The sequence below is a fragment of the Lacerta agilis genome, chromosome 17 (assembly GCF_009819535.1).
Source record: "Lacerta agilis isolate rLacAgi1 chromosome 17, rLacAgi1.pri, whole genome shotgun sequence".
NCBI lineage: Eukaryota > Metazoa > Chordata > Lepidosauria > Squamata > Lacertidae > Lacerta > Lacerta agilis.
The window spans coordinates 30,330,338-30,357,995 of NC_046328.1; the positions used below are offsets into that span (position 1 = coordinate 30,330,338).

The 27,658-nt window shown below is 46.6% G+C and overlaps 1 protein-coding gene across 1 annotated transcript; it reads right to left on the minus strand.

The window, feature by feature from the left end:
* Window positions 1-3,514: 3,514 nt before the first annotated feature.
* Window positions 3,515-18,032, minus strand: RAB1B (RAB1B, member RAS oncogene family). Its single transcript, XM_033174230.1, has 6 exons — window positions 17,878-18,032; window positions 10,071-10,143; window positions 7,430-7,525; window positions 7,114-7,209; window positions 6,171-6,302; window positions 3,515-5,432 (listed from the first exon to the last, which is right to left on the minus strand). The coding sequence occupies exons 1-6, from the start codon at window positions 17,889-17,891 to the stop codon at window positions 5,238-5,240; spliced, it is 606 nt and encodes a 201-aa protein (XP_033030121.1). The 5' UTR covers window positions 17,892-18,032; the 3' UTR covers window positions 3,515-5,237.
* Between the last annotated feature and the right edge of the window lie 9,626 nt (window positions 18,033-27,658).

Genomic DNA, 27,658 nt, shown 5'->3' on the forward strand with positions numbered 1-27,658 from the left:
TTCATACTATGCTACAGTCAAACTTTCCATACGGTAGTTTTTCTGGTTTGGTATTTTAATTGTTATATTGCAATGTCATTAGACCATCATGAAAGTTGTTCTAAATGTTGTTTTTAATGCTGTAACCTGCTCTGGGACCTTAGGGTGAAGGGCAGGTAACATTTATATACCTGCTAAACGAGGATAACCCTTTTTGCATCTGACAAACTGCTACATAAGCTTTTGCCATCATAAGCATTTGTTATTTTTTAAGCTGCTACAAAACTTTTAATTTGTTTTGCTGTTAATTCTAGAAAGTTTTGTCTTGGGGGGGTATGGTGTGTTTTGAGGGTACAGAAAATATAGTGTGGGCATCACTGGGACATGTAGACTTTCCCCCTGTGCAGAAATGCTTTGCTGAGTCTGCTCCCATTGCCTTGAACTGACCTTAATACTTGCCGGCTGAGGGCTTAAAATAGAGACTTGGGGAGAAACAGGACAATAGCATATAGATCATTCACACTACCAATGGCAGCAGAAACAGCCTGTTCTGCGGCGGCCCAGAGTCCCTCGCCGGCTGTTCTGAGCCACCCTGGCACAGGTCGGGCAGGTTGGAGGTTGCTGGTTGCTGAGCAAAGCAAATTCTTATTCTCTCCCATATTCAGCTTTGTTTCCTACCCGAGAGCAAATTGGGTTCACAATGGGGCAATTAAGATTTGGTTGGAAAACGTTGCTGGTGGGTCAGCACCCTCTAGTGGCTCCTTTGGGGACAGCTTAAGAAAACTAAGGTTGTGTACACACTATACCTTTAAAGCACATTCCCGCCCCCCTCAAAGAATTCTGGGCACTGTAGTTTATTAAGGATTGCTAGGAATTGTAACTCTGGGAGGAGAAAATTACGGTGCCCAGAAATCTATGAGGGAAAGTCTGTTTCAAATGTGCTTTTAACACCAGTGTGTACAGAGCCTATATAGATACAGTACTGTTACAAAGGTTGCACACCACCCCAATCGCTGCCGAGCGGTAGCAAATTCCCAGGGGGTTCCAGGCGCTTACCTAGGGTCCTGTTTCCGTTAGGAATTCAGGCATGTAAGAGACTGTAGCATTTGAAGATATATGGTTTGTTTTACACCTCTATACACCTGGATCTATGTAGAGGAAGAGAGTTCACAGCATCTGGGGGGGGGGGCCTTGTTCCCCACAACAGCACAGCATTGGAGCTCATGGCATCCTGCACACCATTTCCATGCCTTTTTTCCAGCCTGCCAATATGGTTCTGCCCCACCTGGCCTCTGCCTGGATCTCTGGCACCTCCTTCCCAAGAACACTTGCTAAGCAGCAGCCTCTCCGTTTAAAAGGGGCACAAGGGAAGGATAGCTTTTTGCATTGCCAATGGCCCTTAATAACCCAGTACCTGACTCTTGTTTCTCAACGAGACTGCATTTAGCTAGCCCAGCAAGGCTCATTTGCGTAAACTAACCCAGAAACTTCTGTGTGTGGCCCAGTTCAGAACTGTTGCAGCCTGTATTTTCCCTTCAGTATCCCAAATAGTATCTAAATTCTACAATTTACTAATTTCTGATATTCACTAACTCTTAGCAGTTATGAGTGCCCTTGCATCCATAAACTGTTACCCCTAACTCTGTAATACAGTAATGCATTAAGAGCTTTGTGGAATGCTAAAGGCTTTGGTCGCCTCCACACCATATATTTAAAGCCCATGGCTTCCCCCAAAGAATTCTGGGAACTTTACCTCCCACAGAGCTAAGTTCCTAGCACCTGTAACAAACTAGAGTTCCCTCTAACTGAAGGCATGTGCAATAAACTATTTTGGATTTAAGGGTAGTTCCAACAGCACGCCGATGAAGGTTGATATAGTGCAATTGTTGCCTCGTCTAAGGATGTCCAACATCGTCCCTGAAGAAATCTAAGCCCAAGGTGATCCAATTGGTCAGAAACCCTGAAGGCATCGCCATGTCGTCCTCTCAGTTCTAAGCACGGCCAATTTCTTCCATCACCCTGGCTGCTTCCGTGAGATTCTCCTCAGCTACTTGGATGGCACAGAGCATTGTGGCTCCTGGTTTGAGGACACCAAAGTCTGACTCAGCTGCAAGGAGGAGCTGGAGGTTTCCCATGTCACCTATGATGAGCTACATGGAGACCTGGAGGACTGTGTGGCATGACTGAGTGCCTGCCTAGATTCCACCTGGAGGCACTGCAGATTCGTGAAGCAAGAGCCCGTTCATGAGGAAAGGCATTGCTGGAGTCTGGATGAACCACTTCTCCTGCCCACTGCAGGCTGAGCTCTTCAACAAGAAGCACCAGCAGGTAACAGGAGACCACTGCCTAAATTTCATTGACGGCTGCATTATCAAGGAGCTTGACAAGTGGCTGGGGGTTCCCAGTGTGTTCCAATAGCCACATCATGCACAACAAGCTTTGCCAGAAGAGCAAAGGGCTTTGAAAACCCCTTTTTCCCATGCCTGATGACAGGTAAGTCTACTTCATCCTTTCCTAGGCTGGTATGCTCCAGATGTTTTGGACTGTGGATCTCATCAGCCCTAGCCAGCATAACCATTGGTGTCAATAAGAGTTGTGGTCCAGGGCTTCTGGATGGCACCGTGTGGAGGGAGCCTACCATTTTTCTCTCGTTCACACACACAGGTTTGACATAGCTTTGAAGTCTTCCCTGCCCCTAAGTCCATTATACCACATTGGCTACAGCAATTCTAGGGTGCGACCTGGAGAATGGGCAGTGAGAATCTGAGCTCTCTGAATGCAGCTTCATGAAAGGCCAGGAGCAAGCACAGTCAGCCTGAGCCACAGTTAAAATGATAGCAGTGTTTTGTTAGTGAAAGCCACAAATCTACAGATAACCTGGAAGTGTTTGCCTAATCCATCTTGCACAATCAGGCTTCCTGCGTTCTGCTTTTTGGCAGTTCTGTGGAATCATGAAAGAAAGAGTACCCGAGCCCCACCCTGGAGTATCAACTCTGCCTTGCACAATAAGGTCACAGATGGAGGCTGATTTTACCAGCCAGGATGAGGCACAAAAGCAGACATGGCACTGGCTACACCAAGCTAAAAATGAACATTAAAAACTAGTGGCCCTCAGCTGGAAGGTAAATCTTGCCATCGGGAGCCCAACAGGATGCAGAGACACGTTCCCAGCTGCAGTTTACCTCCCTCAAGAAGATGTTGAAAGAACCTGATTTTTCCTGATTGAACCAAGAAAGGGACACAAGACTCTTGTCTGGCACGCTCTTTCAGCTGACACTTATTTCCCTGCAGCCAGAAACGGGATGGCGACATTTTTGCAAATTTAGTTGATGGCTTTTCATCAGGGCAGGGAATGGAAAGAAGAGGAGATGCCTGGGGTTACCAGCATAGCTGTGGGAGTTAAGACCATTAACATCCTCCACTCTCTGGGTGCAACATTTCAGGAGTGCAACACACCACCACCCCAACAATCCACAAGCACAGCTCAACCCTTTTGCATCCCTTGCAGGAAGGAAGATAAGGACTACACAGCCAAGCCTGAAAATCCCTCATTTTGCAGAGGCTGGTTATGTTTTATTGGATTTTTTTCTCTTTTCCTCTCATTTGTGTTTTTTAAATTTCACTTGTGGAAAAAGAAGAAGCTGACGAACAAAACCACCTTCCACCCACTTCCTGGCCCAGCGGGGTCCCTGACGTTCCTTAAATAAAGTGGGGGAAGGGGGAAAGACAATGGGATGAATGTAGTAGTGAAGCAATATGGAAAATGCAGCTTCCTGGTGCTAAAAAAAAAAGACAATACAGCATTCTTGGGAGCCAGAGCCCAAAATTGGGGGTAGTGGGGGTGACAGGGTGGGACGGATGGGCCTTGGTTTGGTCATGATCCAGGGAAGGAAGGTGTGTGGGTGGAAAAGAATAGGGTTTGGCTACATGGACCTGCAAATATCAACAAGGGAATCAATGGGTGGCATGGGAGGAAGATCAGGGCCAAAGCATGCCCAGATGGCCACAGGTGAGCGGGGCCCTGCTCTGACCACACCTGAAGCAGACTCACAGAGTTTGCCCAGCTGTCCAAAAGATACATTCATCAACTGTGGAATGCAGGAGCTGGGAAGCCCCCTGTGACCCACCTTCCTTCCTCCCAGTTCAGGCTTGAGGAAGGATTAAATTAGATCAATAAACCACCCGCCACTTGGGCGAGGGGAAGCAGCAGCAGCAGCAGCGCTAGTGATGGAGGGAGGCCATATTACACATTTCTCCTCCCGCTAGAGGCCAGCAGGTTGTCTGTTCCTAGAGCAGGCTGGGAAAAACAGGGCACAGGAGAGAGGAGACAGCTAGGAAAGAGAGGAGCTGTGGGACAGGGTGCCCTGAGAGGAAAGGTTTTAGGAGTGGCTGGAGTGGAAAGGATGTGGTGGTAGAAAAAATAGCAAGGAAGCAAGGGACACCAAACCCCCGCCCCAGGCAGAAAAAGAAAGCAGTTGCCACATGCAGGGGAATGAGTGCAGTGGGCCACACAGCATCTTGCCCAAATGGGGCCTGGAGACAGGGGGAGACGCACAAACACTTCAGCCCTTTGCCAGCTAAACCCTGTCTGCTGACAAACCAGTCAAATGCCAGTAAGAAGGACAGGACACAGGAACTCAGGCTTGCCCTAGCAAAGTCCAAAGACTCATGGGGGCAGGAAGCAAAGAGAGACTGAAGCAAAAGATAACCAACGCTCTGCCCCAGATTAGAAACACAGTTTTGGAGGTGGGGGAAGAGAAGAGATGGAAGGGAGGGCAGCATAACGAAACCAGCAAAGAGAACCATTGCCCAGGCCTTGCCTACCTTGGGGGATGCAGAGGGGGAAGGAGGGCCCCAAGGCAGACGAGCATGTCATCACCCCCCACTTCCCCATGTTGTGGGGAAGCTTGCAACCTGTACAAAGCCCACCCTCAGCCCAACCCACTGCCTCCCGCAACCCCAGTACCCCTCCCACACAAAATCCCCTACAGAGTTAAGTGACAAAAAAAACAAAACCCCAAAACCAAAATAAACAGGCCGAGGATACTCAACAGCACTTGGAGCAGCTGAGCTGGAAGGGGAGGGAGGTCCCGTCCCCCTCCGGCGAGGTATCATCCGGGAAAGCCACCTTCGGAGAAGAAAAAGAAGCAGGAGGTGGGGCTGGACCAGAAGGGGAGGGGCAGGCCCGCTCTCCCCACAGCCTGCCCCCCAGGCTGCCCCCCGCCCCCCCCCCCACACTATCCTCATGTCCCTCCTCCTCAGCAGCAGCCGCCGCCTCCTTGTTTGACCGGAGTGCTGTCAATTTTCAGGTTGGGTCTGTCACCACCAGCCGTGGCACCCGGGCCCATGCGTTTCTTGATCTCAGCTGCCATAGTCATGAACGACTGCTCCACATTGGTGGCATTCTTGGCGCTGGTCTCCAGGAAGGGGATCCCAAGCGAGTCTGCGAATTCCTGCCCAAAGAAAAGAGAAAGGGAAGGTTAGGAAGGAGCCAAGAGTCCCAGGTTTTATTATATAGGTCAGAGTCTACTTGCAGGACCTCAACTGCAAGGCCAGCAGCTGAACCATCTCCTATAATCAATCCACGTGTACACTGAGATTGTTGCCTGAGGCCTTTCTTCACATTCTCCTTCAATTTTTTGCTTTAATTTGCTGTTCCTCAGGCCTGGAATCAAATGTGCCTCTCCAGGCCATCTACCTGGACCACTGAATTCTCCCTAGGCGACACTCCTCCCACATCTTCCTGGAGTGCTTTTGCCTGGCTGGAATTGTGTCAAACTCTGATCACACTTGTTTGGATTGAGGATAAAGGAGGGAGAGTGTATGAACATGTGCAGAACAGAACTTGCCAAATGAAAAATTACATTTGCTGCTCCACCCACTTTTGCCTCTGGTCCCGCCCACCATCGGTATATGGCCTCCAGAAGGTTGACGGGAAGGGAATGTTGCCCCACTTCCTGCCTTGAGGATGAGAGGGGAAAGGTTGCTGATTTGCAGGGTTTGCTTGTGCCTGCCTGAAGAGCATAAGAAGAGCATGGCTGCTAGATCAGGTCAGTGGTTCATTTAGTCCAGTGTCCTTTTCTAACAGTGACCAACCAGGTGTCTGTGGGAAGCCCTAAAGCACAAGAGCAACTCCTCCAACTTGCTATTCTTCCCAGCCACTGGCATCTGCCTTGCCTTCAGCGGCTCACCTTGGCAGTTGTGTAGTCCACCACTTTCTTCGTGGTCAAGTCGCACTTGTTGCCCACGAGGAGCTTGTTGACATTTTCACTGGCGTAGCGCTCGATTTCCTGCAGCCACTGCTTCACGTTGTTGTAGGATTCCTGAAAGGTGGGAGCCCACAAGAGGGAAGACGATGAGAGGCAGCAGAGCGCAGGATTCCAAGCCTGGCCATCAACCTGGTTATCCCTTGGCATTGGAAAGGGCTGCAGGCAGACTAGACTAGACAGCTTCATCACTGGAAAGAATCTCACAGAATACTTAGTGCAAAACTGAGACCCCCAAGAACTTCAGCCTTAAGGAGAACTTAGGAAATTCTGAGTTCTCCGACATTATGGCCCTAGGGTTGTAGGCAACTTTAGTCCTGTTCAGAGAACACCCACTGAAATTGATGAGCATGACAAACTTAGGTCCATTCATTTCAATGGGTCTACTCCAAGTAGGACATCATTGGATCCAACCCATGCATCAATCCGCAAAATGCATCAAGAAGAGAGGTAAAAATGTGCCGGAATGGAGCTTTGCTCACTCACTCCAGTTAACTGCTCTGCTTTCATCATTTTGGGTGTTTTGACATTACAATTTGAACTGCACCTGTTAATCGGGGATAGAGAGAGAATTGCTTCTCATGGTCTCTAGTTAGACAGAGCTGCCTTTTGATTCAAGATACCGCTACCAACATAACCTCTGGAAATGGGAGCATTTGATCCACCCTTCTGAACAGATGTCAGCCATAGACCATCTTCTGTAGTAATGAGGTGGGTGATTGCCTTTTACACTCATGGTCCCTCTTTCCCACTGTTCCTCCTCATCCCCAGAGCTGGATACCCTAAACAGACACACACAGATTTTTATCATCTTCCCCTGCCATCTCCCACCCCTGCTCTAACCACCACAATGCAGCCATTAGTCTACCTGATCCGTTACATCGTACACCACAATTATTCCATGTGCCCCTCGGTAGTAACTGGAGGTGATGGTTCGAAACCGTTCCTGCCCGGCCGTGTCCCACTGGAGAGGGAAGAGACAATCACAGTTGTGGCTCAGCACCATTAGTTTACAACCCATGGATGAAACTGTGGACCTTGCAAAACCTTTAGACAGAGCTATAGGAATGTGATTCATCTTCTCCACAGAGGAATCAATGAACAACCCAGAATTCTGGGATTAGTTCCCACATCCAAAAACTCCTCTAAAGACACTTTTGAAACCAAGAGATTTACAGACTCACAATTTGCAGCTTGATAGTTTTGCCATCCAACTCGATGGTGCGGATTTTGAAGTCCACCCCAATGGTGCTAATGTAGCTTTCTGTGTAGGTGTCATCCTATGAAAGAGAGTGTTTCTCATCAACAGCAAGAAGCTGCAGACAGAAGTCGTCATTCCTGTTCTCTTTTTTTCGGGTGGGGGAAAGGTGTATCAAAATGCAACCAACAATTCTAACATTCAAGATTCCCAAACACATATGAAACAAAAGCAGTGTACATTTTAGGAAACGGCATTCACATCCAACCAACCTCAGCCAGCACATCCATGCTGGATGGGGTTATTGGGAGTTGTTGTAATCCAAAACATCTGAAGGGCACAGGGTTGGGGAAGGCTGGCATATGCCTAGAATGCCAACTGGCAAGGAAGAACTGTAGTGTGAGACCACTGTATAAACCACGCATTACATAGTAGGAGGGAGGGGGAGGAATCCACCAAAACCTACTTTTCCCTTGTCTTCCTGCGCAATTAAGACCAATGATTCCTCACCCCCAGGACTGTTCTAAGTTCCGAGGTTCTCCAAGATCCCATTAGGGTTTCTCATTGGGAATGTTCAGCAGTAAGAACATCACAGTTAATAAAGGTTTTCTTGTGGCTTTCGACAATCAGTGTCTGAGTCTGAAGGTTGGGGAGGACTGAGGGCAGCTAGTAATGAAACGGCCACCCAACTCCAGTGCAATGGCTATTCATCCTGGCTTTCTCCAGTTTGATTCTCCTCCTCCTCTTGTTTTGTTTCTACCTTTTGACTGTACCTTTTGACTGTTTGACGTTTGCCACCCTATGCTTCTTTGGCAGGAAGGGTGGGATGGAAATTTAATAAATAATACTCAGAATTTTTAGGCTCATTATGACTACTCTGTTTCTTAATCTGTGCTCAGTTCACGCGAGCAATGCATTTAGCAAAACTCTCTACATTGCAAACTAGGGTTCCTTCGCAGACATGTTGGTATGGAAGAGGGATTTCCCAAAGACCAGAAAAGTTTAAAAACTGTATCTCTATAGCTGCTCATCCTGAGGGACAAATAGAGAAAACAAAGCTTCCTCACAATGAATGTTGTATTTTTGTGTGTGTTAAGGAGGGGGTGAGATAAGAGATTCCAAGGGGATTAGTCACAGGTCTTGTGCCTCTTCCGTTGGCTCAAATCCCCTGAAAAGCTTTAAGAAAACTCATCACCAAGAGGCAGCTCCGATCAGTTGCTTTCTCTAAGGCTCACTAATGATAGGCTAGGACAAGGGTTGGGGAAACCCTTTCACCCTGAGGACTGCATTCTATTCTGGGCAAGCTTCTGAGGGCAACATGCCAGTGATGGGTGGGGAGAAAGGCAAAAGTGAGCAGAGTAGCCTCCATCCAGAAAAGAAAGAGGGACGAGCAGAGTCAGGGGTGGCCCATCCCATTTCACCACCTGAGGTGAAACAGGAAAGCGTCCTCAACTCCTACTACTGCTCCTCTGAAGCCTCACTTATCGGGGTACAAACTCAGATATATACGCCAAATGGCTCCTTATATCAGGGTTACAGTCCACAAAAGTGGAATGTCTAGTTGCCATTTTGAGGCCAGATGGCTTGAAAGTCATATTACTCAATACTAATTTTTGGTTCCTGAAATTTGTTCTGCTTGTGTAGATAAAGTATAATGGATAAAATTCTACATGATGCGTGTGAAAACAGGCAAGATCCAAGGATCCCCAGGCGTGCATGTTCAGATGGTGGAGATGTCAGGCGCCATCCTGGTGCCTGGGCATCTTCACTTGGTCGCAAGTGGCTGGTAAAGGTAAAGGGACCACTGACCGATAGGTCCAGTCGTAGACAACTCTGGGGTTGCGGCACTCATCTCGCTTTACTGGCCAAGGGAGCCAGCGTACAGCTTCCAGGTCATGTGGCCAGCATGACTAAGCAACTTCTGGTGAACCAGAGCAGCGCACAGAAACGCCATTTACCTTCCTGCCAGAGCGGTACCTATTTATCTACTTGCACTTCGTGCTTTTGAACTGCTAGGTTGGCAGGAGCAGGGACCGAGCAACGGGAGCTCACCCCGTCGTGGGGTTTCAAACCGAGATCCTGCAGGGCTCTTGCGAGATCTTGTTGGAAGCTATGGTAGTTGGCGCAACTCTTCTCCCATGGTGGGGCACCACCACTGGAGAAACAAGGAGAAGCAGCAGTGGCTTCTGGCAAGATCTTGTGGACCTCGCAAAATGCAGCATTTGAAATTTGCCACACACCAGGTGCATTTTGAGAGGTCCACAAGATCTTGCCAGAACCCATAAGCACTGCCATTTCTCCTTGTTTTTCCAGTGATGGTGCCCTACCATGGGAGAAGAGTTGCGCTGACTACCACAGCTTCCAACAAGATCTCGCAGGAGCCCTTCAAGATCTCACCAGAAGCTGCAGCTTCTCCACCAGCAGTAGGCAAGGCACCCATGTGGCACCCATAGTGCCACTACATGGATTCCGCCACTTGAGGCAACTGCCTCCAGGAGGATGTGGTCTGGAGGAGGTGGTGTGGCCTGAGGAGCATGCCAAAGACCAGACAGGGAGCCCTACAGGGTTGCATTTGCTCCCCAGGCTAGGAAGAAAGGTTGCCACTTAGGGCAAAAGTAAATACTTACAGCAAACCGCAATAAGAGGCATGACTTCCCCACACCGGAGTCACCAATCAGAAGCAGTTTGAACAGGTAGTCACTGGAAAATAGAAAGAGGAGAACAGATAAGTTTTGTATGGATAGAAAAAGTAACACTCATCATCATCATCTGGACTAATTTGTTTCCTCTCCAGACACTGTACCTGACTCGGCAGATTGAGGACATTCTTACACTAAGCTTGAGTATTCTGAATATTAAAGTAATATAGCACAGGATCTGACTGCCCCAGAAATCCAAGTTATCTTGTGAAATTGCTCAAGGGAGGTACAAAAACATATTGATTGTTATATCTACTGAAGAAATCAGAAGCCAGAGCAGGCCAAAGCAGAAACCATTAGGTCCCAAGTGGTGCTGCCTGCCGCCCCCCCCCCCAATTAATCAGCCTCCTCACTGTTCAAGCTCATGTCCCTGCTCACCCAACAGGAAATTGAAATCTATCTTATACCAAGTCACGCCACTGGTCCACATGGCTCAGTAGCATCTACACTGCCTGGAGGCAGGTCTCCAAAGTTTCAGGCAAGGGAATGTTCTCAGCACTACCTAGAGATATCAGGATTAGACCAGGGACTTTCTGCATAAGAAGCAGATGCTCTAGCACTGAGATATGGCTAAACCCCAGATTATCTGTGGCCGGCAGATATTCTGTAAAGGAGCACCTCTACACAAAGCAAAACATGTATTTGACACGCAGCAAATTGCATTAAATACCCCACCACATTTGTTACTTTGACAAGGTTATCATTTAGATGAGTTTGCTGTGTATGCACAAGCCTTGAGCAATGTTTGAATCTTCTGTTTGATTGTTCAGGTCTGACTTCACTATCCAAATAAATCATCTTTGTAGGAACTGTCACAATGCACTACTCATCGAAAGCAGATACTTCCTTGGAAAGTCATAGGGTAGGGCTCTGTGTATACGCCATGATTGTGTACTCTGCTGGGTTTTAGAAATGTTGCTTGGCCTCGGCACTCACCCAAGGTGTGGGCTAAGGTCTCCACTCCAATTTCCAAGTGAGCATTGGAGGACCTGGGAAGGAGGGGGGACTTATAATGTTAGCTTCAGAAGTGCTCAGAACAGGGCAGGGAGCCTGTGTACTCCAACCCCCATCAGCCCCAGCCAGCCTATACAGTGGTCAGGGATGATGGGAGTTGTAGGCCACAACATCTGCTTTGCCAAGGATGGGTTACAATGGAGGCACTAAAAAAGCAGTAAGAAGTTTCACTGCTTTCTGAGAACCTGAACTTCAAGGTGAGCACGTCCTTCCCTTTTCCAAATTCGACAAGAGGGATAGAGCCCCTTGCCCAATTAAAAGATGCAGTTGCCAGTGACAAATGCAGCAGCAGACTTCTGGCACTATGTCTAATAATTCCTATGAATCAGGGACAGTAAGGCCCAGTAGAAACAAAATTCTCTCAATCTCTTACTCATGGTTAAGCAACAGGGAGTGAGTCAGTGATTCATTCACTCTCCTCCCCACACACCCTAGTGAAAATTTATCCCTGCCTTGCTTCACTTTTGTCAGAGCTAACCTACAGCGACATCAACTCTAACCATAGTTAGCTTTAACCAGTGTTTGCAAACTGTTTCAAACACAGGCTCAATTTTAAATCATGGCTACCTTCTGCCACCTGGAGCAGCCTCCTTTAACCTGGTGCCCTCCAGAAATGTTGGACTACAATGTGCTGGCTGGGGCTGATGGGAGTTGTGGTCCAAAATGTCTAGAGGGCACCAGGTTAGAAGAGGCTGGCCTACAGGTTTTACAACACAACTTCCACCACCTTTTCTTTATCCTTTCTAAAAAAATACTGTTAAGCCTCCATAACAATTAAGAATGGGAGCTTAATGGAAGGTGCTCACACTAGTGTTTAAAGCACCTTGGGCCCCAAATATATGAAAGATTGCCTCCTTCCATACAGACCTTCTCAGGTGTGAAGATCAGCAGAAGGGGTATTGGGTATTAAGAGTAGATCCTCTGCCCTCAGAAGCTCAGGATAGGGATGACCTGGGAGAGTGCATTCTCTATGGCAGCTCCTAAGCTGTGGAGAATCGATGCTTTTGAATTATGGTGCTGGAGGAGACTCTTGAGAGTCCCATGGCCTGCAAAAAGATCAAACTTATCCATCCTTAAAGAAATCAGCCCCGAGTGCTCACTGGGAGGGCAGATCCTGAAGTTGAGGCTCCAGTACTTTGGCCACCTCATGAGAAGAGAAGACTCCCTGGAAAAGGCCCTGATGTTGGGAAAGATGGAGGGCAGAAGGAGAAGGGGACGACAGAGGATGAGATGGCTGGACAGTGTTCTCGAAGCGACTGGCATGAGTTTGGCCAAACTCTGGGAGGCAGTGAAAGATAGGCGTGCCTGGCGTGCTCTGGTCCATGGGGTCACGAAGAGCCGGACATGACTGAATGACTGAACAACAACAACAAGCTGTGGAACTCCCTCCACACAGAGACACATCTAGCACCATCACTATATAGCTTTCAGTTGTATGCTGAAGATGCCTGGCCTTTTTGCACTTGAGATATAGATATTTTAGGACTCACACCTGTTGTGCTTGTAAATTGTTTTAAACTGTTTTCAATGTTGTATTTTACATTGTGGTGACCTGCCCACGGGAGTCGTTTAACCGCCCCACGAGCCACCCTCGAACTGAGCCGCCCATTCAGTGAGTCCCCACGCACTGCGCTAAACTGGCGCAGGGATTTGCTTCCGCAGCGCCGAAAATCATGTCTGCGCAGACGCTGAAAATTGCAGGCACACATGCAATCTGGCCAACGGAAGGATCTCCGCTGGAGTGAACCGGCCCAGGCGAGGTAAACCTTGCCGACCCCTGATCTAGTCCAATCCCCTGCAATGCAAGAATCTCAATTAAAGCATCCATGACAGATGGCCATGCAACCTCTACTTAAAAACCTCCAATGAAAGAGAGTCCACAGAGAGAGACGGTTCCACTGTCTTACTCAGGTCCTTGTTCTGAAAAGCCCCAGAATCACTTCCCATTATCCCCCAATTCATCTGAAGCTGCAGCTCAGGGGACTACCACAGAAACCTTCTGGAATCTGTTTCACAACACCACCCCTTTGCCACACCACCAGCACTGCTGCCAAGGATCCCACCACCCCAAAAGCACAACAGGGCACTTGACTATCAGGCTGTTCTCTCCCATGTACCAAACTGCAAGTATAGCCAACAGTCAGAAGGAAGGAAGTTTCTTAATTGGAGTGTTTGACTAGTGTGCAGGAGAGGTGACAGGAAGCAGGCGAGTCACGAGATGGTGTGCTGGCACTTTTCCTGATTAAGCACAGAGGGAAGGGACTATCCCTAATCTTGGGGGGCGGGGGAGGCATTGCCATTCACAAAGCAAATGCATGCCAATAAAATCTAAAGTCCCAAGCCTCAGTCATGGACTCAGGTGACCTTAGGAATGCCACCAATTCCCAGCTGTTCCTCACACGGCAGGTTTGAGAAAGGAAGGGCAAGATATATACAAGCCCTGGGCCCAAAGGGACAAACAACTGCAAAACAGACTCCAAAAGGTTTTAGCCTGAGCTAGAGGTAGCTAGCCCCAATTCTGTTGAACCTAAATTCAGAGTAAAGGCATCTGACCCAGATCACATGCTTCTGATCTATTTGCCAGATTGCACCACAACCTAGAACGCATCTGTTTCTCCCCAGCCAACTCACAGCTACCAGGGTAGAGGAGCCAGCAGCTGCTAAAGGGGCAGTCAACAAACTTGAACTGTGAAGACCAAGGTGTCCTAGAAAGTTGAGGGCAGCAAGAAAGCAAATCCATTCTCCCAGGAAAGGATGGCACATAATCTTCAGGTCATTTCTTTGAACACTTCCCGTGAAAGACGACCCTTGAACAAAAAGAGACCTCAAGATTGTTTTTCATAGTAGTTATGACAATCCAACCATCTTGTTGACACTTTATATACACTTATCTCCCCCTGCAAGACCAAGACCAAAGACAATTTCCCCTTTCTCCTTATTTTAAAACAACACCCCTTTGCTTCAGATCGCTATAGGACGTAACTTACTAGGCTAGAAACCTCTACCTATTTAAGAAACAGGTCTGTACAAAGCCAAAATCACCACTGTAGTTCTTAAGGTGCTATCCATAGTAAATGTTTACAGACCCAAGGGTCAAGCAACCCAAGATTTCTGCTAGTACAGCATCATGTTCCACCTTCACCCCTGAAAACAGGAGGTTCCTGTTGTAATGCTGATTTACTAGCAGAATTGATGCTTTCTGGATTTGTGCAGCCAAGCACTTAATGTGATGATTAGCATGTAGCAAAGTGCTACACGGACATCTTATCAGTAATGTATACATTAGTCCTGTAAGGTAGATCAATATTATGATTCCCCACATTGCAGCTAGAAGGCTGAGAGTGTCTTAGCTTGCCCTTAATGAGTTAACAGAAGAGGCAAGATTTGAATTGGGAACTTCTTGTTTCCACAGCTCAGTTTCTTAGCCATTATGCTATGTTAGCTCTCCACCACAGTAAACTATATAGCCTGGGCTCAGTGCTGAGAAAAGATACTGCTGTCCTTGGCGCCAATGAAACAAAGTCTGGCCACTAAGTCTGCAGTCACTTTGTTGTAACTTTGCTAACACATCACCTCAATGGTAGCGGCATTCATGACCAGCTAAGTAAGAGCTGACAGAGAAGAAACTCCTGTTTTTTAAACCAAGGGTACCTAAGCTGCCCCAACAATCTCCAGTAGCCTCTGCAGAGGCTATGGCAACCACAGTCAACCCTGGATAATGAGGATGAATGTTTCTGGGGATGGCTCAGAGTAGCCCAGGCTTCCTCAACCTCGGTCCTCCAGATGTTTTGAAAATATAATCCCCACCATCCCTGACCACTGGTCCTGCTAGCTAGGGATCATGGTAGTTGTAGGCCAAAAACATCTGGAGGGCCAAGGTTGAGGAAGCCTGGAGTAGCCATTCCCAAAAGGTGCAGCAGACCATCCTGATGGGTGGCTGTTAATCCTTTGCAAACAAAGTCCACAGAAGAAACTGGCCCAAAGAGTGGGGTTCTAGCCTGCTTGCCCACACTGGAAAACCAAGAGCTTAGAATAAAACATATGTGGGGAACCTGTGGCACTCCAGACGTTGCTGAGGTACAATTCTTTTCAACCCTAACCATTGGTTGGGGCTGATAGGCCACAGGCTCCCCAGGAATGAATGTAAAATCAATGATCTCCTGGTTGATTTCATGAAAGCATTACTTATTCTCTACAGAACATCAGGCAAGTAATTTTTTTACAAGCCAGAACTAGCCAGAGATGCAGCAGAAAGAACCAAAGGTCCCAAAACTTATTTTGGCCTCAGGCCCACTATTGCCAGGCCCCAAGATTTCATGAGCCCATTTTGAGATTCATGAGTCTCCCATGCTACATACAATGGCCAGAACTCTGTATCTCCAAGAAAGTGTGCCTTTGAGCACCTGCATAGTGCTTTCCCTTCACACTCAGTGACTAAAAGCCCAACTACTTGACATTTGGGAATTAAACAACAGCATATTCTGCTCAGAGTCTTAAAAGGATGTAGCTCAATGGTTAAGTACATGCTTTGCATGCAAAAGGTCCTAGACTGCCTAGGAAAGACTTTGGTCTGAAGAGCAGCTGCTAGTCAGTGTGGACAAAATTGAGCTGGGTGGATAAATGATCTGAGCTAGCTTTTAAGGCAGCTTCTTATGTTCTATGGACGTTCTTGTGTCCAAGCTACTCAGAGTCAACCCAATGTTGGTCGTATACAGTAATGCCATTGGGTCTACTCTATGTAGGACTAGCTAAAATAGACAGATGGGTTTGAAATGTGATTGTGCTAGCCCATAACAGAATAGCTTTCAAGCCAGTGCCTCTGCACACACAAAGTAGTGTGTTAAGGGGATCTCCCATTCTGAGCAGATGGGAATACAGATGCTGCCAAATACCCATGCTTACTTGGTACACAGTTTGAAATTACTGTTTTTACAAACTACTTCAGTTTGTAACAAAACTTGTTTCAAGTTCTCAACAGTTTGAAAGAAGCAGGAGTTTGAGTTAATGCCCGAATCTCTGCTTGCTTGCTTTATCATGAACTTTACTTATAAAAGCCCCCTACTTTTTTCTACCACAGCTATAGGACTATTTACACAGCAGGAAAAGTTACCAGAAACAACTCTGGGATAACCTCGCAAGGCCTCAATGAATGTGGTCAGATGAACTGGGTCAACTACAGAAGCTCGGCCAGGCCACCTAAATAGCTTCTACAGAAGACAAACTCCAGCAAACACAAAGCATCTTGGAGCACCTTAAAGACCTTAATTGTTCACTGTGGCATGAGACTTCCTAGGTCAGAAACCACATGATGTGGCAAGTGGTCACTTAAGTGGGCAGGTATACAATATAGGAGGATCTAACAGCAGATTTGTAAACAACTACTCACCTGATTGGGTGGGTACCTTCCTGTACAAAGTAAAAAACACACAAAAATATAGTGGGAGCACATGACGGAGTTGGAAGATGTTTATATGAACTAGAAGACTATTCCACTGAACAGAAAGTGAGATAGACACAGGAATTTACATTCTGATTCTATGCATCTTTACTTGGAAGCAAGTGTCACTGAGTAAAACAGTCAACTTTCAAGTGAGGGTGAATAGGATTACAGATTTTTTTTTTCTTTGCAGGGGTGTATAAGAACAGACTCTTCTTAGTTAATGAGGACATACATAGAAGCTTAATTTTATATGGGGTAGGGATCCTACAGCCCTCCAGATGTTGTTAAGACTCCAACTCCCAGCAGCCTGCATGGTCAATGGCCAGGGATGATGGGAGTTGTAGTCCAGCAAAATCTAGAGGGCCAGAGATTCCCCATCCCTGCTTTACACACACACACACACACACGTACACCTGTATAAAACATTTATGTATGCCTCACTTAATCAGTGAATCGACCTTTCATCTTCCTCTTCCACCATCTGTTTGTCTATCATACATCTTATGGAAACACTATCTGCTTTCAAACACCCTGTGAAGACTCAGTCCTTAAAAACAGGCTAAATATCTCTCTTTTCTTAATTGCACACATTGTTTTAGATGTGGTATGCAGAGTGGTATGCAGATGTGTAAAAAATAAATGGAAAGGGGGGGAAATAATGAACACCGCGGGGGGGTGGAATAATAGCACAATAGGCTAGTAGTGCAAGGGGAGGGCGGAGGCAGAGGAGTGGTTGCGGGAAAACACAGCAGAAAGTTAGGGAAAGACAGACAAGGCAAGTGGGTAATTTGGGGGCAGGAGGAAGAATGGCACAAGACCAATGTGGGGTGAAGAAGAGTAGTAGGAGACACATAGTGGGAAGTTGGGGACAGACATAAAAAGCCACCAAGGACAGGAGGCACCATAGCGCAACGGGGCTAAACAGTTCATGGGAGAGGAAGGGGCTGGCACAAGAGTCGAGTTTCAGTCGTTCCCTCCAACCAGTTATATGTATACTACTCCCCACACCTATAAGGAATGGGATAAGGTGTATGTGCATGTGCATGCGCATGTGTGTGTATATATGTGTATATATTATATGTATATATATTCAGCCTCTTCTCCCCCACTCGACACCGACTGTCACCGGCGCCCTTAGGAGAACCGGGGGAGGGAGTCTATCTAGGCCTCATATGGGGGGGGGGGAGAGAAGAGAGCCCGGAACTTCAGCCCCTCCCCTTCCCCAAAGTAGAAGCCAGTCCGCCCCCTCCCTCCAGCCAGGCCCAGCAGAGAAACACTCACTACTCGGGGTTCATGGCGGCTCCTCCGCGGTGGTGGGTCGGCGGCTGACTAGCTGCTTCCCTCCCTCCTTCCTTCCGTCCTGGCTAAGCTGGTCCGGTCTCTCCCTCACGCAAGATGGCGGCCGCTCCCTCCTCCCCTCTTTCCCTCAGGTGCGACTTATCACCGCGCAGGCGCCCGCGCCTAGAGCACGCCGGGAGATGTAGTCTTTTCACCCCCCTCCCGCTCTCGAGAGCAGTTTTCGAGGCGCTTTTGCTCCCGCAGCCCCACCCATCGCCCTCCTGGCCCCGCGAGGCATTGTGGGAAAGGGAGTTCTAGGCCGTTCGCATCCTACGTCAGCCTCCCTCTCGCGCACGCCCCGCCTCGAGTCTGCTTTCACACCGCGTGACCTGGGCTCGCCCCTGCCTGCCCAAAGGTCTCTGGGAGATGTAGTTCGCGTTGCAACGCTCAACTGAGCAAAAGTGCAGCAGACTCTCTTTCTGGGAGCGGCGAGTTGAAATTATTTATTATTAGTACTACAAACGCAGTGCAGTACTAAGAATGTCTACTCATACATTTCTGACTTGAGGCCAGCACAAAACTGGAAAATACAACAAATATAGCCATATAGTTATCAAAATTAAAAAATGGGGGTGTTGGTAGACAAACAATCTCTGCTCTCCAGTTTTGTAAGATAATTCAGACATTGAGTTGCACTGCCCTTTGGATTTTTTGCAACAATTGCTGTTGTCTAGTTACATGCTGTATATTGACTGCTGCATCTGCAGTCTACTTTCCTTGTTATAACAGTTAATTTTTATCCACTAGAACCCTTTAGGTTGGGAGGGATCATCTGTGACTCCTCTAGCTTGTGCATTGGGGTAGAATTAGTTTAATTATCCTTAAATATCACTGATAGATGGGTATCAAGCTCTGCTTTGAATCTCTGCAGAGTTGCTATCCAGAAGTGCCCTTGGCAATTTGTCCCACTGCCTGGCATCAAATATTTTTGTCACGTTCAATTTTTTTTTATATTTGTGATATGAAGGACTCCAGTCTTGTAGGCTTGTTTATAACTTAGCAAATAATATCCTTTCCTTGATTTAGGGCAGCGGATCACTTCCAAATTGCAGAGCCCAACTGATTTCATTTGGGTCTAGCCTATGCATAGGTGTCTACAGAATAATGTTTTAATGATATACAATGAGAACGAGTAATTCAGAAACTGGATTTTCTGTGCCCAACTGGCTAGATGAGATGGGTGCTCTTTTAGTTTTAACATTGTTCCTAAGTAGGTTGTTTGAGAAACATATAGCTACCACCACCACCTCAGCTTTGATGGTATGGACATGTTCTGGAAGCAGCTATGCAATTCCAAATGAAACAAACGAGAATTCTGGAAGAGCATGTAAGCACATACAGAGAGGGGTAGCTAATGCTGCTGAAGACAGAATCAGGATTCAAGATGACCTTATCAGATTGGAGAACTGGGCCCAAGCTATCAAAATGCATTTCAATGGGGACAAATGTAAGGTTCTACACTTAGGCAAGAATAACCAGCTGCACAGATATGCAGTAAGATAGTAGACACCTGGCTTCCATGTGAAAAAGATGTTATATTGTATGTTAAAGCAGTGTTTTTCAACCACTGTTCCGCGGCACACTAGTGTGCCGCGAGATGTTGCCTGGTGTGCCGTGGGAAAAATTGAAAAATTCAATAGAATTACTTTATATATAGTCAATATAGGCACAGAGTTAATTTTTTTAACATTTTCTAATGGTGGTGTGCCTCGTGATTTTTTTCATGAAACAAGTGTGCCTTTGCCCAAAAAAGGTTGAAAAACACTGTGTTAAAGAAATGAATGAACCATTGTGTCTTGTGTGAAAGGTTGCTGGCTCTCAAGTTAAAAGACTAAATAGGAATCTAAATAGGAAGCTGGCCTTATATCATAACAAACCACTATTATCCAGGGGTGTATGAAGGGGGGGCGGTGGGGGCAGTCGGCCCCGGGTGCCATATCCCGGGGTGTGTGTGGAAAAAAACCCGCCGGGCAGATCACGCCACCGCTCCGCGATCAAAACCCCCCCCCCCACGAGGATCGCACCGCTTTGCTGCGATCAGCCCCCCACAGGGAGGATTGTGCCACTGCGCCATGATCAGACCCCCCCCCCCGGAGAATCACACCAATTGCCCCCTGGATGGATCGCCCTGCCCCACTGCTCTGGCTGCTATTATCTACCCCACTATTATCAACACTGGTGTCAGCAGCAGTTCTGCAGGGTTTCAGACAGAGAAGATTCCCATTCCTACCTAGAGATGCTGGGGATTTAACCTGGGACCTCCTGCTTGTAAAGCAGATTTCCTAATGCTGTGTTATCAACATCCCTAAACCTGGAAGGTGTGCGTTTCATATTTTAAATACAATATGGGGTGATTGGGGTGGTTCTCCTAGAAATCAGGATATCTGAAATGGAGATATGAATATGAATAGAGAAGTTTCAACAAGTTGTTTCAGACACACTGTCATGTGCCTCAAAGTTCTGAAGCAGCATAAAGACTGAGGAGCAGTGCCCGCCCAGGTAGGTGGGTGGGTTGTCAAGGTAACAGTGACCTGCCTTCCTTTGTGACATCTCTCTGAATTCTGGCTTAAAAGTCACAAACCAGAGGTGTCAGTGCAGGAGTCAGGAGTGGTAGGAGCAGTGTGAGAGTGTCTCTGTGGTTGTGTGAGGGAGGATAAGTGGATTTATATTTTGTTTTGCAGCGCAGCGGCTCTCCCAACCGCGGCTACCAAGAAAGGGCTCCTTTCTCGCCGCTCGTCCCTCCGCCACTCGCAAGCAAAGCGAGAGCCCGGCTCAGCCCCGGAGAGCCTATCGCTTTTGCCCCCATCCCAGCTCTATCCACCCTAGAAACTGCCCACCCTGAAACTTTCCCAGAATATGCCCCCTTGCCCCTGATGCCCTCCCTAAATATGCCCACCCACCCCTGAAACCTTCCCAGAATCTGCCCCCTTCCCCCCTTAATCCCTCCCTGAATATGCCCCCTCCATCCTGAAACCTTCCCACAATATTCCCCCTTGCCCCCTGACCCCTCCCTGTAAGAGACTCTTTCTTTCCAAGCCTTCTCTCTTAACCCCTGCCCCCATCCCAGCTCTGCCCACCCTACAAACTGCCCACCCTGAAACTTTCCCAGAATATGCCCCTTTGCCCCTGATGCCCTCCCTAAATATGCGCAGTGGGGGGGGGAGGCAGACACCAGTTTGAAGAAGGCACGGAGGAGAAAGCAATGGAGTGTGAAAAGTCACGCAGGAGGCAGACGCTCCCCAGACAGTACTTGAAGGAGCACCCCCTCCAAAAAAGTGACCCCCAACCCTTCCTCATATATTTTTTCTTGTTTTCCACCTCTAAAAACTAGGTGTGTCTTATGGTCAGGTGTGTCTTATGTTGTGAAAAAATACGGTACCTATCCCTTTATTCTAAGAGTGTATTATCCCCAAGTAGGTTTATATAAAAATGAAAGAATAAATGAGCAGCTTAAAAAGGTGGAAGCCAAAACATTTTGCTATAGAATTTAAAAAATATGTTTTGTTAGTCACCATGTAAAATAAGTACCCTGCTATAATCCTAAAATATCCTTATAAAGGATAATGGGTTGCTTGCAAAATCTATTTTAGCAACAACAAAACACCTCCCTTCATAGTCTTATTAAATTTTAATTAAGTTATCATACGTATTGATTTCACTTGTAAGAAACAGGGGTGAAATAACGTCCAAGAGTTAAGACTCCTTGCTTTGAAATTGTGAATAATGAAAATAATATTTAGTATTTGTATTTTTTGTTTACGTGTATAAGACTTTTCACATACCGCTTCAGTAATCATTGCACTGTAACCAGCTGCTTTGGTTGTTGCATGGCATGCCTGAGCAGCAGCGACAGCTCTACAGATATTTTGTTATAACTAGGGGCTGTGCCCCCACTCACTCTACTCATCCCCGCATTCACACACACCCCAACAATCGCATAGCGCTGCCCCTTCCTTACCCCCATGCAACTATTAAGCTCCCTTTTCAGTTCCCCAACCCCATATCAGAAGCCGCTTCTTCAGCTCCACTAGGGCCCATTTTCACCTTCGCCTCCCAAGTCCATACCTCCTGGCTCTCCCTTTCTGTGCAATCCTCCCTTGGCACACACACACCACCCCCGTGGTAACCTCCTGCATCTTCCTCCTCCCATACCTTGCAACCACACAGCACCCTTTTCACCCTCTCTCCAATGATGAAACCATCACCCCCTTATGCAGCCCCCTTTACAGCCCCACTTTCTTATTTACCCCCACTGCTGTGCCCCCTTCTCCTTCTCTGCTCTCTCTTGCACACAGGTCACCCCCCCAAAAAAAACCCAATGCATCTTTCTCTCTCCTGTTCCACAGCCTCCTCTGCACACACAGCCCATAAGGAGATATATCAATGATGTAAACAAAATTTTCTCCTTTTCCCTTATGGGGTATCCAGTAATGCCAAAAGTGGGTTCCCTATCCCAGAGTCCTTAAGTGGGTTCCCTATCGGTAGGAGAAAATAACAGAGGGCAACCAAAGAATATTGAGAAGCAAAGCAGTTAGTAAGCCTGATCTTTATTAAACCGTTGCAACAGAGTCCTCACTCACCACATGCAGGAGGGAGGAGGAACCCAGAACCCAGAACAAAGGTGTGCAAGCCCTTATATAGACTTTTGAAAGTGCCCACCCTGTAGCTCAAGACCACCCCCAAAAACATGCATACATCACAGAATAAGGCGGTCTACAACAGAAATCCTGTCTGCCAGGATACCTGACAATGGCCAGTGATTGCTTACTTGGGCAACCTGGCCGTTCTTTTGTGATGATGGTGTTGTTGTTGTTGTTGTTGTTGTTCAGTCGTTCAGTCGTGTCTGACTCTTCGTGACCCCATGGACCAGAGCACGCCGAGCACGCCTGTCTTTCACTGCCTCCCGCAGTTTGGCCAAAGTCATGCCAGTCGCTTCCAGAACACTGTCCAAACCATCTTGTCCTCTGTCATCCCCTTCTCCTTGTGCCCTCCATCTTTCCCAACATCAGGGTCTTTTCTAGGAAGGATGGATAAGTTTGATCTTTTTGCAGTCCATGGGACTCTCAAGAGTCTCCTCCAGCACCATAATTCAAAAGCATCAATTCTTCGGCGATCAGCCTTCTTGATGGTCCAGCTCTCACTTCCATACATTACTACTGGGAAAACCATAGCTTTAACTATATGGACCTTTGTCGGCAAGGTGATGTGATGTCTCTGCTTTTTAAGATGCTGTCTTGGTTTGTCAATGCTTTGTGCTGGTAAATACTTTAATTCCTGAATCCAGGTGCGACGAACCTCCACTTCAGATTCTCCCCTTGATACTAAGTGAATTTTTAATCAGATGTTCTGGGTCAAATTACCATGCACCCCACCTGTCCCTCTGAGGTCCGTCTGTTATTTCACTTCCCTTTGATTAATAATCTGGGAATTTCTTAGTAACGGGAGTTTTCCTGTCCAGCGGCCGTGGCCGGTTATATCCTCTGCTCTGGGCTTCAGGGGTTAACCTCTCCTTTGCCTACAGTTCGGGGCCTCTCTTTATTAGATCCCCTCACTATATCAGTTAGCTAAGCCCTCTTAGCAACTCTGTGGCAATACCAGGGTTTCCGCCTGCTAGCCCCTCCTGAGGGAACTCCAAGACACAAACTATCACCCTCAGTTTAGTTTTGTCCTTTCCCTGAGTTCCCCTCCTCAAGAGCCTATATAACTCGCTGGACCAAATGAACGACGATATTTTCTTAGCTCAATAATAAGAGGTCTTTATTTCTTACATAGCATAACGGTTTCAGTGATGGTTCATAAGCTTAGTTTCATAACAGTGTAAACTCTTTCTTTCAGCAACATATACACATCTTCAACGATCCTAACCTAACCTAACCTAAACCTAACCTGGCCCCACACCCTCCTTCTTCCAGTCACCACTCTCCACACTAATGGCTCTTCCCTCCTTTTTAAAGAGTGGAATGTCCCGCCTCCCAAGGGGTATCTGCCACTCAAACTGGGGTGCCCATTAACTCCTAAAACACCGTGGGTTTCTGAATATCCCTTAACTTAGATCTGATTCATTACACCAGGTCACAGGCTCACCCTATTCATACAGAAAGATGATCTAAAGACAGGTAAGCAAAAGACAATGGCGAGGCTTTCCCATTTCCTTCCTCCTTGCAGAGAAACATTTGAAGTCAATTTGGGAGAGTCAAAATGGTTTCAGGATTGTTCTCCTGTAATATTTCAGACACGTGGTTTACATACTTATGTGTGTGTTTGCCTTGTAAATTTATGAACATTTAATTTATATGTTTGAGACCTTAAATTCTTATAACGTCAGTGTATCTTTAAGATGAATGGAATATTAAGAGGAAGCCTGTCAGTTAATCTTCTCTAACTGAACAGGCTAAGTGCAGCTGGTGGATGCAAACATATACGGGTGTTTACTTGTTAAGATATCCGTTTAAAATTACTACTTTGAATCTGGGACTTCATGTTGAAAGTAACACGTGGTAAAAGGTAAAGGTAAAGGGACCCCTGACAATTAAGTCCAGTTGTGGCGCTCATCTTGCTTTAAGATTGTTGGCTTAGTAAAGGCATACTGTGTACATAGGAGAATACTTATTTTTACATTGGGGTGTTAGAGGTGCTTGACAACAGTTTCTATAGACTCCACTGTTGCCTCTAAGTGGCATTTACCTCAGGCCAAATCCCCTAAACCTCCACCCAGCCAGTAACTCTCACAGACCGTTACCAGCCAAGCATTAACAATACACTGAGCACTAATTTATTAATTTTCAATTATTAATACATCCCCACCCCCCTGAGCTGTTCTCTGGTCATATTCGCTCACATTTCCCTCCTCAACCACTTTATTCCCACCGACTCATCAACTGTCAAAATCCCAACGGTCTCTCTCAGTTAAAGCCCAACTGACTGGAGGCTTCAGCCTATCAAAGAGTCCGTTGACACCCAGACCGAATTTACCTGATTCAGACCCTGCCTAATAAATTATTTGAAGTCCCTTTGGGTTATTCTTTGAGAAAAGCGACTAAAAACTTAATTACAGGTAGGTGAACGAATGAATGAATAGTCTTTATTACGGTCAGAGACCAGAAAATCAATAAAACAATTCATTTCATAAATAGCATCTATATACTAAAATCACATTTAAATTTTATAATCAGCACATTTAGACTTTAAAAATTGGTGAGATATCTCACCAATCTGTCACTTTAAAATCATTCCTAAAGGGATTAAGTGGACTCTTTATCTCTGATATTTGCTGAAGTCACCGCATGTCTCAATCTTGACGCGATGTAACAGAATTTAGCTACACTCCTAGTGATCTCTGGATTAGAGTCCGCTAGTAAGTATCTGAGGTAGCCGTGTTGGTCTGCTGTAGTTGAAACAAAATAAAAAATAAAAAAATCCTTCCAGTAGCACCTTAGAGCAGTGTTTTTCAACCACTGTTCCGCGGCACACTAGTGTGCCGCGAGATGTTGCCTGGTGTGCCGTGGGGAAAATTGAAAAATTCAAGAGAATTACTTTATATATAGTCAATATAGGCACAGAGTTAATTTTTTTAACATTTTCTAATGGTGGTGTGCCTCGTGATTTTTTTTCATGAAACAAGTGTGCCTTTGCCCAAAAAAGGTTGAAAAACACTGCCTTAGAGACCAACTAAGTTTGTTATTAGTATGAGCTTTTGTGTGCATGCACACTTCTTCAGACACGAAAGCTCATACCAATAACAAACTTAGTTGGTCTCTAAGGTGCTACTGGAAGGATTTTTTTTATTTTTTTATTTTGTTTTAAAAACTTAATAATAGTGCAATAGTCTCTCTCTCTCCCGTCAGAATTAGTCACCAAGAACTACTGCCACATAGGCTTGCAATGTTGTAAGAGTACAAGGCCTCAAACTCGGTCATGGAACATTTCCCCCCTTATGAGCACAAGAATAAGAAGAGATTGTGTGTGTGTGTGTGTGTACATATACGTACATACAGGTGACTCTCAATTTATGCAGGATAGCGCATACAGCCAAAATTGCATATAGTCAAAACATATTGGGTGCAACAGCAGGTGGGATTACCAGTCCCGCACCCGCCCAATCCCGGATGCCACCTTTTATTTTTTAATTGCCAAGCACGTAAAGCTGGATGTGCACAAGTTAAATGTGCGTAAGTTGAGAGTTCCCTGTGTACACACACCCACACACCCAAAGGGTGCAATTATATAAATAATTCCATATAGTTCACCTGGGATTAAGCCTCAGTAATTGTAATAGGACTTAAAAATGGTTCCTTCTACAAAAGCTTTGGAGACACCAGATAAGACCCATACGTCATCCCACTTTTCTACAGGACTTTTAACACCCAATTTAACACCCAAAGTAAAATAAGTTGTATAGTCCTTGCCAATCAATATAATCCATGGCTTGCTTTTCTCTAGAATCATTCAGTTTATCTCTCCCCCCCACTCCTTTGTCAGCTTCTTTGCTGTAAGCTGCTCAGAGGCACACAATTGCCTCCAACTAAGTCTTCCTCAGGGCAGCTGATCCTTGTTGGCAGTTGTTCCTTGTTGGCATCCACCTGTCATGGGAAGCAATGGAAGAGAGTGCCTTCAAGTGTGAAACCAAACTGTCGTGAGTTACAGTGCCTGCTGTGGCTTTAGAGATCAAATACATGACATGTTTTGTTGCAGGTTAGGAAGATGAAGGCATCCAGTTGTTCTTCTTATGCGGGTGCAATATGGCGTTTCTCTCTCTGCACTCCTCCCAGTGGTCATTCCTCCTCTGGTCACTGCTATGGATGCACAACCTGTCTGTCTCCAGGCACTGCGGTCAACTGCAAGGGATTCCCACACGGCAGGGCAAACGTTGCCAGCCTTCATGTCACGTTTGCAGACATCTTTGGAAGCAGTTGGGTCTGCCAACGGGCCTGGTGGCTGAAGCCAGCTCCCCACAGAGCATGTCCCTGGGGATCCTGCCACCTTCCATTTTGTGGACATGACCGAGTCAGCATAGACTGAGACAGGAGTGCGAACATGCTGGGAATGTGAAACAGTGATGGCTTTTACAATTGCAATAAAGGTCACACCCACGCATAATTTATAGCACTCATATCATGGCTTCCCCCCAAAGATTCCTGGGAGCAGTCATTTGTAAAGGTTTTTGACCTTAAAGAGCTACTGTACTCAGCACCCTTAAACTACAGTTCCAAGGATTCTCCATGACACTTAAAAGTGGAATAATATTGCTTTAACTGTATGGTGTGGATGTGACCTTAAAGAATGGGGGCAAAGTTGACTACCAGAGAAGCAGGAAAGAGAAAACCAGGTACGGTAAGGAGCTTTCATTTTTTTATTATTATGTTTTCTACAGCAACATCATTAAATACAGAGCAAAATTTGCCCCATCCCATTTATTCCCTTCATCTCAGCCCATCCCACCCCAGAGCAGCTATCAGGTTATCCACCCCCACCCCTCACTCAATGTCAAGTCGCTCTGGGCCCTGCCCATTTGTATGTACTTTCCTGAAAGAGAGGGATACAGTCAGGTGAGAGGGCCTGGTTGTATTATTGTCTTTTTTTGTTGGTTTAAATAACATTTTCTTGCTAAAATACTGAGCTAAGAGAACAACTAATGAAGAGGCGAAGGAAAGTCGCCAGCTTCAAGCTGCAAGGATCCCCCACCCATGCTTTTTAATAGCTGTGCAGGAAGGAGCAGTGCCAGCTG

Excerpts from the sequence above, each read along its gene's own strand:
- RAB1B (XM_033174230.1), bottom strand. Across the intron at positions 7,526-10,070 it reads GCCTCTTATTGCGGTTTGCT|GATGACACCTACACAGAAAG; the intron begins GTAAGTATTTAC and ends TCTCTTTCATAG. Across the intron at positions 7,210-7,429 it reads AAACTATCAAGCTGCAAATT|TGGGACACGGCCGGGCAGGA; the intron begins GTGAGTCTGTAA and ends TTCCCTCTCCAG.